The sequence below is a fragment of the Camponotus floridanus genome, unplaced genomic scaffold, assembly GCF_003227725.1.
Source record: "Camponotus floridanus strain SB8 unplaced genomic scaffold, Cflo_v7.5 scaffold87, whole genome shotgun sequence".
In the NCBI taxonomy this organism is placed as follows: domain Eukaryota; kingdom Metazoa; phylum Arthropoda; class Insecta; order Hymenoptera; family Formicidae; genus Camponotus; species Camponotus floridanus.
The window spans coordinates 75,006-87,430 of NW_020229857.1; the positions used below are offsets into that span (position 1 = coordinate 75,006).

The 12,425-nt window shown below is 27.8% G+C and overlaps 3 protein-coding genes across 5 annotated transcripts; 1 reads left to right on the plus strand and 2 right to left on the minus strand.

The window, feature by feature from the left end:
• Positions 1–5,198: 5,198 nt before the first annotated feature.
• Positions 5,199–7,527, minus strand: LOC112639751 (28S ribosomal protein S5, mitochondrial-like). 3 transcript variants are annotated; one of them, XR_003123655.1, is made up of 5 exons: positions 7,513–7,527; positions 7,082–7,420; positions 6,711–6,932; positions 6,451–6,635; positions 5,199–5,354 (listed from the first exon to the last, which is right to left on the minus strand). XR_003123655.1 is itself a non-coding variant. In XM_025414689.1 (4 exons), the coding sequence occupies exons 2-4, from the start codon at positions 7,308–7,310 to the stop codon at positions 6,568–6,570; spliced, it is 519 nt and encodes a 172-aa protein (XP_025270474.1). In that variant the 5' UTR covers positions 7,311–7,420; positions 7,513–7,527; the 3' UTR covers positions 6,429–6,567. The 3 variants fall into 3 exon arrangements, 1 of the variants encoding a protein (XP_025270474.1); XR_003123656.1 differs by lacking the exon at positions 5,199–5,354 and adding an exon at positions 6,051–6,070; XM_025414689.1 differs by lacking the exon at positions 5,199–5,354 and having other exon boundaries at positions 6,429–6,635.
• An 821-nt stretch (positions 7,528–8,348) lies between these two features.
• LOC105256154 lies at positions 8,349–9,487 on the plus strand. Its single transcript, XM_011265857.3, has 2 exons — positions 8,349–8,535; positions 8,694–9,487. Exons 1-2 carry the CDS (start codon positions 8,518–8,520, stop codon positions 9,453–9,455), a joined length of 780 nt encoding a protein of 259 aa, XP_011264159.1. The 5' UTR covers positions 8,349–8,517; the 3' UTR covers positions 9,456–9,487.
• A 43-nt stretch (positions 9,488–9,530) lies between these two features.
• LOC105256155 (proline-rich protein PRCC) lies at positions 9,531–11,247 on the minus strand. The gene is made up of 4 exons (XM_011265858.3): positions 10,959–11,247; positions 10,678–10,884; positions 10,546–10,605; positions 9,531–10,468 (listed from the first exon to the last, which is right to left on the minus strand). Exons 1-4 carry the CDS (start codon positions 11,010–11,012, stop codon positions 9,599–9,601), a joined length of 1,191 nt encoding a protein of 396 aa, XP_011264160.1. The 5' UTR covers positions 11,013–11,247; the 3' UTR covers positions 9,531–9,598.
• Between the last annotated feature and the right edge of the window lie 1,178 nt (positions 11,248–12,425).

Genomic DNA, 12,425 nt, shown 5'->3' on the forward strand with positions numbered 1-12,425 from the left:
GATGTTGCTAAATATTCAAGTTGAATTTTTTTTTAATCTTGCTGTTATCAGATTTGATTTGTCTCGAATTTTGAACATTTGGTACCCTAAAATTATTATTATTCACACATTTAATCAAGCAACGATAAAAGCGCATGTATTTCATTTTACCTTTAAATATATTTGATTGTAACATATATATAAAAACTATTATATCCAGTCATTTTTTAGTAAAAAGAAAAGATTTCTTAAAATGGAAGAAGATGTTTTTTTACGCGAATTTTAATATTATATATTGAAAATGATAAGAAGGGTAACAGTCGTTAATCCGCTGCCGAAATCGCTGTTATCGGGAGCAGTCAGGAAGATCGGGGTTTCGTTCTTTCTTGTAAAGAAGCTTCTAATGTTTAATGAATCACTTAACTATCCGTTGTGGATCGATTTCGCGAGATCCGAAATAGAAGAAATAAGACAAATTGAAGTCGCTTCCCACTTTTAGGATCGTTCTTCTCTCTGTCAGATATTAACCAGCGTGTCACTCGGCAGAGGGATTTTGATCTGGTCTAATCGTTGGGCCAGTTATTCTTCATTGAGCGTGGCGATAACGCGATTATTTTAAGGCATAAGGATATTAAAGTTTAGCCTGTTTGCAATTGTTCGCGGAACAAGATATATATTTTACTTTTGATCGCGAAATTTACATGAAATTGTATATTTGAAAAGAAATCGACTATTAGATTCTGCATCCGCGTTTGATTCCTTACGTATATTATAATATTGTGTAAATTATATGAAATGCGCCTCTAATGTTGCAATATTTTTATTGTCGCACAAAATGATAATAATTATATTGCGCATGTTGTATTCCGATTATTATAGAAATTATGTGTATTATAGTTAAATATTACTGTTATTATTAATTTATTTATTTATCATATATATTCGCGAAATTTAAACCGCGAAATTTAATTTTTTCTCTGATTTAATTATTGGGTAACATCAAAGTTTTACTTATCTTTCCGTGTCATCAAACATTTCTTTTAGAAAATCTTATAAAATGAATTAAAATTTCGCATTAAAATTACTTTTTCTTAATTGAGAGGAACACAAGCGATAAATTTATTAATGATTTTTTTAGTCGCGATAGATTATCAGCTACGCTAATCTAAAAATTTTTTAAAAATTTCTAATCAATTTTACGTTGTACGTATTGCGGATATTTTCGTGTAATATAGTAAAGTAATCTATGTATATATTCTACATAACAATTTTTTATGTATTATATATAATATATATTTTATTGTTATGTATTACACTATATATTTTCAACGAAAAGTTTTATATATTATCTTATGTATTAACAATTTTATGTATTTTATATATATATATATATATATATATATATATATATGTGTGTGTGTGTGTGTATTATGTATATATATTTTATTATTGTTATTGTTATACATTATATATTTTCAATTTGATTGTATTATTATATATTAAATTAATTTTCTAATTTATATTTTATAACTCTATTGTATTTAGAGTTAAAATAAAATATTATATATTAAGTTATACTATTATGAAAATGATAACAAAAATATGTGTAAAAGATATTTGTAACAATAGAAAATAAATCTTGAATAAATGTCGAAAAATGGAAAATATATCTTCATTTTTCGAAAAATTATTTTATTCTCCGAATTTTCCTTTTTTTTTCTTTCTATATATATAGTATTATTATAAGTCCAAGAATGTGTGTGTGCTCTCAACATCATTATCCGTATTATTGAAAATATTTGAATAAATTCGAATACATATTTATTTGATGTTGATACCAATTTATAAATTGTACTATAATTATAATATATATTTTGTAATATATTTTTATATGACTGCAAGCTATGTAATTATGCATTATAATATTTTATAATTATATAATATATATATAATATATGTATATATACATCCTTTGTATTATATTTTCTATTTGGAAAATTTGAAAAACCTACATTATATTAAAAGAAAATAAAATAAAAAAATTGTACCTCTTCGATGGTATCTCCACCTTAACGAAGGCATTTGCCGGGTGAGGAGGTTTGAGTACTCTAATGATCCGGAGAGCTATGCCGGCGGTAATGTAGGCCGATATTCATACAATTTGTTTTTATATTTAATCATCTTAAATATAATCTTAGATCGCATCTTAAAATTCTGTTCAATCTCAATGAAATAACAAACATTTTCTAAATTTTACTTAAAACGATTTTAAATATAAGACTGTGTAAACACCGGCCTTAATTACTGGTAGGGTCACCCATGCCGGATAGGTCAAAGAGAAAGAGTCAGACTAAGAGAGATACCGTAATTATAATTATTATATTAATAATTATTAATTATTAATATAATAATTATATTATATTATAATATATTATAATACTTAGTTAATAATTATATATTTTGAATAAGATGGAAGAGAGAAAAGAATAATAAAACGATAAGAAGAAAGAAGCACGAGTCCCTATAGTCCCTATAGATGGAAGAGAGAAAAGAATGATAAAACGATAAGAAGAAAGAAGCACGAGTCCCTATAGTCTTGGGAATGCGACAGATCACAACATTGCAAAGATTTGAAGAAGAAGATGCATCGGATAAACATGTGTAGTAATTAGGAATAGCTTGCAATTAAGTCGACTAATAATAGTAAAACTTTTTAATTATGTTACACTTTATAATTTAGCACATTGTATTATATATACATATAAAGGATCAAGCATTAAATATTTTGCTGTTATGAAAATTGTAATAGAACAATATAAAAAATTTGCTACATAAAGTGTAACATTCGAAAGCATTTTTTTTCACTGACGAGATACTATTAAAGATCAATGATTTCACAAGATTTATCGTGACACGAAATATTTATGTATATACATATACATATATATTTATGTATATACATATATATATATTTATTTATATTTAAAATAATCTAGATCGCGTCTTGAGATTCCGTTCAGTTAGTAAAATAGTTATATTTTCCAACTTACTTAAGAGGATCTTAAATATAAGAGTGAATTATGAATGCGATGTATTTTTGTGCGGACATTTATCGAAAGGAATGCACGTGCTTCTCCAAATTGAAATGAGGTAAGATTGCAAAATATCGAAGTTTTATGCAATGTGTGTAACCTAAATCTGTTAACGTACAAGTATTCGAGTAACGGAATAAAAGATAAAGATTTTGAGATCATACAAGTTCGTATGATATATATGTAATATTAATATCAATCTTTATTATATATTTATATATTTATTTATTTATGAGTCTTCTTTTTCTTTTTCTCAACATCATTTATTTATTTATTTAATTCGCTCTCAGTCTTTTAAAATGCAAAACTAAATATTATAAGATTTGACTTTGGGAAAGCGCGATAAAACAATCGAATCATTCGTAATTCATATCATTAGCATAATATACTATGAATTTTCTACGTTATATATTGAATCGAAATTGCGCGAAAGAGGAAAAAAAGAACAAGCCTATGAATAGACATTTCCATCCTTTATTAAAAGAAAAAGAAATTAAAAATATATCTCAATTTTTTTTCTATTTCTTCGGGCAAGTCTACATATATGACCAATATGATTAATTGATTCCATCTTTATATATTTATCATTATGTGCTATTAATTAAAGCCGTAGACAATATTCAGAAATCAAAGTTGCGCGCAGGAATGGCCATACGCAGAAACGAATGCGCACTGGTTCGGCCGCCATGTTGGCGCGTGCTGCTACGTCACTGCTACGTCAAACGCGTCATACGGCCGCCATGTTGGCGCGTGAATCGGAGTCATACGCAGTTACACGGATCGTCGTACGTCCGCATTTTTCGCATCTTTTAACCGTTTTTAAATGAATATCGTGAGTGAACGAGCGTCGAGAGTGTCGAAGGATGATCGCGCGACTTTTATAGTGTGTCGATGGAAACGCGCGACAGCGATTTTTGACGATATTCAGTGATGGCGTCATTGCGAAGATGGAGCGAAGTTGCGTCGCGTTATTCGCGCCCTTGATGATGATTATCGGATGCGAGCGAATATCGGGAGTGCCGAATAAAGTGTCGCGCGTTCGCGTTGATGATATCGTGTGAGTTTGTGTGCATCAAGATCGGAATGGGACGTCCCGAGGCGAGCGAGTGGAGCGGCCTGTGGAACAGCCGATAAACGGTGAGTAGATGTGATTTATCATATTTGCGTGCACAGTTCGTGCTCATTCGACGCTTATACAGCATCGCGATGTCCCGAATTACGTTCGAACAAATCGGCGCCGCATCATAATTCGATGCGATGCCGTGTAATTCAAATAAAGTCGATCGCGTGAAGATGGTTAGCTAGAAGCGATTTCAAATTTATTTTATATACGCGCAGTGCTGCACAGCCTATCTCGTAGGGCTGCCAACTGTTAAACGATAAATTTTTTCGATCTAACCTAACCTAACCTAACCTCTCAGTGCTTTGGATGTCGAATATAAACACAAGCGTATGCTGCCTGGATTTTATCATGCTTTCAAAAATAATATTTAATTATTTCATTAGTGTGTTACATTTTATTACGTAGTATATTAATCGTATTAAATGTGCGACGTACAGTTTTACACATTTTAATGAGAAGCATATAATATAATTGGTTAGGTTAGATTAAATTAAAACAAGCTGCTGTGATTCATTTAACGTAATAGGATTAATTTGACGAATCTGCAGCTACTGAAGTTACATGATATTTGTGGACACATTTTTAAAGTAATCATGAGTGTCTTATTTCATCTTGATTATATGAAATTAAAATATAAAATATTTATGTATTCCACATTAACGTTATGCATTACAAGTACTATACAAGAAAAGTATATTACTTTTCTTATATCTCAATCATATTCAACCATTTATTTCATCGATGAAGCTTTTCATATATCGCAGACAATATGATACTGTGTGTGGAACTTTACACAGGTAATACATGGCACAAAAATAAATCAAATTAAATTATTTTCAGTAGGATCCAAAAATCACTACATTGCCAGGATTGTATCTTATTATAACTGCGATATTATCACCTTTTAATATGTGTGCGCAGTATTACATACATAAAATATATAAATTTATTTGAAACGTACGGAAATCTTTATCTTATTTATAATATTTATGATATAAAAGAAAATTGCAACTCTAATGAAACAGAGCGGTGGAATAATTGATTGATACTTATCCTGGTCTACAATATTTATCCTTTTTTCATCATTAGATTTTTGGTGCTTTTTTTATTATACAGATGTTATCTGTAAATATAGTACTTGTAATGTTGCTTCTGTATCACTGTAAGCACACAAAAATGATAGCATTTGCAGGTAATTATGTTATATATCGTTACTTATATATCGTAAGAAAGAGAAAATAAAATTAAAGTTGAATACTGAATGTGCTCTAAAGTAAATCTCATCTAAATAAATAAATGCATAAATGTGCGCCCCACATTCCTCATGAAAAAAATACATAATATTAATTTTTATGTATTATTATTTTTAGATTTTTATTCTTTTAAATTCTCTAGATGCACCTTTCATTTCTCCTCTCTTTCTTTCCAACTACTAAATATAGATCTATCATTTTTAATATAAATCTGTCATTTTTAGTGTACATTATTGCAGTAAGTGGAATAAAGAGCAAATCTTTTGGTGCATTTAAAATGTACAGGAAAGTTTTATCTGATGCGTTTTTTTCAATAGAAATATCTGAAACAAAATGCATACGTCTTTTTTAATCTTAGTCTTTCTAAATAAAAATTAGAATAATAAATTTGCAAAATAATTTGCTTTAATATATTTTTATTGCAAACATATGAAGCAAAGTGCTCAAGATGCATCACTATGAAAACATCGATAGAATAAAATATAGATCGCATACAAAAAAATTAAAATATTTACATTACATATTTGATATTTCTGCAAATATTTCCATTATTTTGAGATTGATTTGTTTCATGATATATTGCAATAATTAAAGTATGATTTCTGATATAATCTGCCATGAGACTGCAGAGAAAGCCAGCTTTAATTCTTTATTTTGTTCAATATTTTTAATAATATAATAATTAAATTAAAGTTCTATGAAAATATGCTTGAAATACTAAATAAAAAAGATTGTTTCTTATGTACAACCTTATATAGTTTAAGTAAACAAAAAATTATTGTTAATAATATACATATATAAATTGATAATTAAATAAAACAATTAATTAATTAATCGACACAATCCACGTTTTTTTTTTTAGCTTTATGTCTAACATATATATATATATATATATATATATATATATATATATGTATATATATTTTTATAAATAAAAAATGTTTCTTTCTAATATAAATTAAATAAAAAGTATAATATGCCTTTAAATACTTTATATACATACCTGTTGCAATAAACCAATAAAGAATGCTTTTACATTCCTCCTTATACTTTGGCATACATATCCTTTATGCCAATTATCTCGCAACACGCTTTTATCGCATGATGACAAACAAGCACATTATTCTTCATGAATTTTCTTTATAAATATTTTTATATTCTCAAACTGTGTAAAGAAATCATGTAACACTGAAAAATACAAAGTGATATTAAAAGAGAAGAAATAAATTTTATATTATATAGTATTGACAATTATTTTCTTACTAGTGTATTCCTTATATGTAGGAATATATATTAGTCTTTGACCAGCCCTATTTTTAACCGTGTTTAGGGATGCTTTGGCTTTTGATAACGCAAATCCAGCTAATCCATTTCCATTTCCAGTTACTATAAATGAACTGATTCTAGTCTTACGTGCTAATTTACCGGTCATACAAGTTATCATTTTGTTTTCCAAAATCCAGGTTTCAAAACTTTCAAATGTATCTGCAGAAAACAAAGATATTAATTATATAAGATTCTAATATTTAGAACTGAAACATCAAAAAAAAAAATTGAAAATAGACATCGTATCACATGATTTTTGTATGTGTGTGATTTAACTATTATAATCCAATAATAGCATAAATATTAACCTTTTCCAATAAGATCTGATTCAATGCTTCTGTCATCCATTGTAACACTCGTCCAACCACATTCCAATGGCGATAATTTTATTTGCATTGGTCTGGTCTGACTTTGTGGTAATTCCATAAGTTTTTGTTTTCTTTCAAGATTTACAAGCAGTTTTTGCTGTTGAATTAATTCTTTTCCTCTAAACACAGGAGTGTTTAGACCAGGAAATTGTATCGGAATTTTTCCCATGCCAATAATTTGCTCCTTATTTAGGAGCTTTCTCTTTTCACTACTCTTCTTGCTCTATCTCTGCGTCTTCCTGATACTTGTCACACCCTTTCATAATTCATCTTCAGATCCTATAGAACAAAAGCACAGTGAAATACAAATTATTTTCTACTGTAAATATAAACTATTATCAAAATGCTATATCCATAAAAGTTCTACTTACTATTCGCAAAAAATATAGAGTTTCTCACATTATTTAATAAAGTGACTATTTTTAATAAATGTGGCAATAAATTAAGCAATATTAAACAATAATATACCTGAAAAAATTTCATAATTTTATTGGAGTTAAATTGATAAATTAATTTTAAATACACATTATATGTTAATTACATATAATGATTTAGAGACAATGATATATTTCATTTGCGTTACCATTGTTTATAGATTGAACATTTTTTATCAAATTATTTACAACTCTAAATATGTAGCATACGACAAGCCATTTTTAAAATCTATAAAATAAACAACAAAGTTGTTCATAGTTTTCACTCTTTTTTGTCATAGTCTGCTTTTAGGCGATCTTAAAGTCACTAGATTAACAAAGTATCCGGCTTTAGGTTATTTCTGAAAGGACGATGCGTCCTCTATAAACATAAAATTATGAACTTAAGGTGTTTTTGTTATGCTAATTATTTGAATTTATTCGATTATTTTATTTTCAAAGTCAAATTCTATAATATTTAGTTTTGCATTTTAGAAGACTGACTTATAGCGAGCTAAATAAATAAATAAATAAAAAATAAATAAATGATGTTGAGAAGAAAAAGAACACACGTAAATAAATAAATAAATAATAGCGTGGAAAGAGAGAACATACTATTATTTTTATATAATAAATTATTTTATATAATAAATTATTTTTATATAATTATTATTAATTAAATTATTTATATTTTTATTTAATTATTTATGTTATTTACATTATCAAGAGAAGACATATATGTTACCCTCTGAGAACATTGGCCTTGTAGTTCACAAAGCTTGTGTCTACGTTTTTAATGTAGAAGGAGTATCGCTTTTAGAGATCATTTAAAAACGGTGGCTATATCATCTCTCACCTCTCCGTCTTCTCTCTGCTCGTTCTCTCCTTCCTCTACGCTATTCAAATTCAGCAATTTATTTTGACAGTGTTTGACAGTACGATTAGATTAAAATAATTGATCAAATGGATAACAACAATGAGGTATATTTATTTCTGACAGAATTTACTTAATATAAAAACTAAAATAATGCTATAAATTTTATTATTAAAATTATACTAATATATTAGTAATATATAAATGATCAATAAATAGATATAATAGCAAAAGAATGCATTAATTATATATTAATTAAATATAGGCAACATCACTTTCATACAATGACTCTATTTCTGCTGCAACTGGGATCATGAATTGTCATAGTGAAAATATGTCTGCTGAAGAGAGTTTGTTGCTTCGACACTTGCAGAGGGGCATTTCAGAGACAACAGAGGAGAATATTACATTTACAAAAGAGATTACCAATTTATTATTCAAATTACATCTTGAAATTAAGATTTTACCCAATGATATAAAAGAAGGCTTGGAGAAATTGTCTTTGATCTTAAATGCAGAAAAGTTGTTTGAATTTGATGAAACAGTGCTACGTGTAATTAGAGAACGTAAGATTATAGAAGAGAAAAGGCGACAACAAGAGGAGAAGCGGATGTCAGTGATACATGACAAATTACTTAGAAATTGCATGAAATTACAGACAAAACTCAATCATCTACAAGATGCAGTAGATTCGCTCCAGAATACTATTGACACTACAGAGAATGAGAAGCATAATTTATATTGTAACAAGATTTTCTTATCTACAAAAATGAAAGAATATCAACAAGCTGTGGAGAAATTAGAGACAGATTTAAGTGATATGCAAGTTGATGAACTGTATCCCGAGAAAATATTAAATAAATATAAATTATATTTAGAAGGTACAAGCAAATTGGCAGATGTTAATCAATCACTCGCTCAATATGGTGATTTGCCACCTAATTTATTGCAGGCTAAATTATTACTAGAAAATAAAAGGAAAGAGTATGAAAATTTGGATCGACTGTTTTTAGAAAAAACTCAGTGATTTTGGTTTTTAATCTTAAACTTATTTGTACATTTCACTATCTACAATACTTTTCTTTTCATAAATGATCAAATTGTAATTATTAATATAAGACACTATACATAAAAATATAAAAATTTTTACAGAAAATCCTTTTCTTGTTCTTAGAAACCATATTTCGATTTTGCTTGTTTTCGCGCCATTCTATTTTGAGACCATTGATTTTTCAGTTCTAATTCCATAGCTTTTGCTTGATGCGCCAAATAAGTTATTTGATGTTTCTTCTTGGATTGCGAGTTAATTCCACAGCTTTGCATAGATACTGGTCTCTGCACAGGCTCCTCCGTCAATGCTTTCACCATCCATTCTCTTTGATCTGGTTTTATATCTTCACCGTTTATTTCGATTATATCTGCTTCCTTAAGCTCTTTGCGTTTTATACCTCGTTTTCCACAAAGATATTCAATTGCTTTTTCGTCAAAGACTACATTACCTTGTGTATCAACATTATATTCTTGCTCAGGCACTGGTAGTTTTGGACCAACTTCTGCTTTATTTTTCAATAATATTTCTTCCTTAGGTAAATTTATAACATTACTTATTAATGTTTTGCTTGAGTTATTTGATTGATCATTTGTTGAAATATCAGAATTAACGGAGGAAGGATTATGTGTTGTATGATCTAAATGTTTTACAAGCGAAGCTTCCTTAGTACTTGATTTATATATGAGGTCATCCAAAGGCAACTCTAGTAATGTTGATACCGAATCATCTGATATAGTTTTATTTGTATCTAATCCAAAGAAATCTATTGATGCATCTTCTTCATCATCAAAATTTGATTCATCACACGATTCATTTGAAGTTTGTCCTTTCACTTTAGAATCATTCTGACTTGCATCAGATTTTCTCGTTATGTTTGGCTTCTGGATATTTGTTCGTGTTGCTGCATTCTTAACAATTTGAGGTATTAAAGATTTCCTTGCAAGCTCCTGTTTTGGTAATCCTAAGATTGCAAAGAGTCCACAACCTTTCTAAAATAATGAATAATTCATGAATTTTGATCTTATTTTATTTGAAATTTTAAGCAAAGAAATTTTTTAAAACCTACTTGTGATGGCTGTATAATCCTAGCAGGTTTCTCCTCCCTCTCATCCTCAAGATCCTTAAACTAATACATCAAATAATATAGATGTAATTGAATAAAGTAATTTATATTTTCTATATTTTATATGTGCTTTACCTCTGATAAAGAAGGAATCGATATCTTCACAGTTTGCTTTTTTGTTGGCTTTATGAATTGATTTTCCATCTTATTTTTCAACAAGATATCATCATCGTTCTCTTCGACATCCTTTGCAGAATTTACATGTCTGGGCTTTGGTAGCGTGTTGAGTAAATCTTTCACATTATGTTCTGCATCGTTGCTTTTTTCTTCCTCATCCTTAAACTAATACAGTTTATTAGTTAATGTAGGTGGAATATTTATAAGTAATTTATACATTTTCTGTTCTGTGCAAATACCTCCTCCTCATTTTCGGAACCCTCGTCACTACTGTCATATGCTACAAGGCTCATCTTGAATTAGAAAAATAATTTACACTTGCTTATGTACACTCATGCACTAACGATGAAATACTCGAGAAGATTAGAGGAAATGTGTTTTTTTTTAAATATATATTTAATCTTTAAGGAAAATATCAATTTATCTCAAAACCAATAGTTATAATATAATAGTTATTATATATGGACACAATGCGTCTTGCTCGAAGATACCTAATGACGAAAATGTTAGAGAGGTTAGAAAGCAACGCACGATCATATGTAAGGGATAAGAGAGACAAGTCTCTTCAAATTCTCCGACAGAGGTCTTCCAATCACTTCCATATGTATATGAATGATCCCATTCATTAAACAATTCACTAACAGTCACTTATATGAATGAATGTATGAATGATACATATTTATATGAATGAATGTATGAATGATTTTTCAATACTGTCGATATTGATGATCCACGTGCAAATTTAAATGCATTTTACGTACAAAAGCATTGTATACACAAAAAACTACCATGCAAACCGTACAATATGATAATAAAATTGAAATAAAATGACATATTAAAATTTTTTATTATAATATATGACTAGTGATTTTTTAATATAATTTTTTTAATATAATTTTTAATATAATATATAATAATTTTAATGTAATATATGATAATAATTAATAATTAATTATCTTTCATTAATAATATGTAATCGATAGATCTCGAAATATTTATTTCGTATATATGTATATATATACTGTAGTATGGAATATATTTTAACAATAAAATAATATCATGGTTTTCGATCATGAATGTTGTCGTACGAATAATAACAAAAGTCGAAACATAACATTAGCCTGACGTCATATGCTACCGTCAAGGTATGTGACGTCACGCTAATGTTATGTTTCGACTCTTATGGCTCTTCTGTTATCATTCGTACGACACACTCAAAGAATAAAGTAGTAGTGCGAAATATTCCGTTAAATTCCTTTTCTAAAATCAAACGCGGAAAATTATTATTTATAATAATATGATTAATTAACTTTTAACTTATAACATATATCTAATACTTATATATATCGCGACGAAAATTCTCGAACTATATAATTCGCGTAATTCATTTAATCGTACAGAATCGTAACAGAAATGCAAAATAATAAATTATCGTTCCGATATAAAATTGAAATATAATTCGCCCGCGACTCTTTATTGTTCTATTTTTCGAACATTTAAATATATAATTTGGATTCAGAACGCACAGTAAAACAATCAATCGAAATAATTAACACAATGAAAGGTTCCGTGATATATTAATCTTTCAATAAATAATTATATAATTAATTTAATGCAATTTAATATCAAATTTATAATCTATAATATATAATATATAATAATAACATATAAAATCATTATATAAAATCTTTTTTATACTTTAATAT

What these genes read in the sequence shown, in the direction of transcription:
- LOC105256155 (XM_011265858.3), bottom strand. Translation starts at nt 11,012, where the DNA reads ATGAGCCTTGTAGCATATGACAGTAGTGACGAGGGTTCCGAAAATGAG. An exon ending in GTTCCGAAAATGAGGAGGAG is followed by an intron (nt 10,885 to 10,958) that starts GTATTTGCACAG and finishes AAACTGTATTAG; the next exon opens with TTTAAGGATGAGGAAGAAAA. An exon ending in GGATTATACAGCCATCACAA is followed by an intron (nt 10,469 to 10,545) that starts GTAGGTTTTAAA and finishes TCATTATTTTAG; the next exon opens with AAAGGTTGTGGACTCTTTGC.
- LOC112639751 (XM_025414689.1), bottom strand. Translation starts at nt 7,310, where the DNA reads ATGGGAAAAATTCCGATACAATTTCCTGGTCTAAACACTCCTGTGTTT. An exon ending in ATCAGATCTTATTGGAAAAG is followed by an intron (nt 6,933 to 7,081) that starts GTTAATATTTAT and finishes TGTTTTCTGCAG; the next exon opens with ATACATTTGAAAGTTTTGAA. An exon ending in TACATATAAGGAATACACTA is followed by an intron (nt 6,636 to 6,710) that starts GTAAGAAAATAA and finishes TGTATTTTTCAG; the next exon opens with TGTTACATGATTTCTTTACA.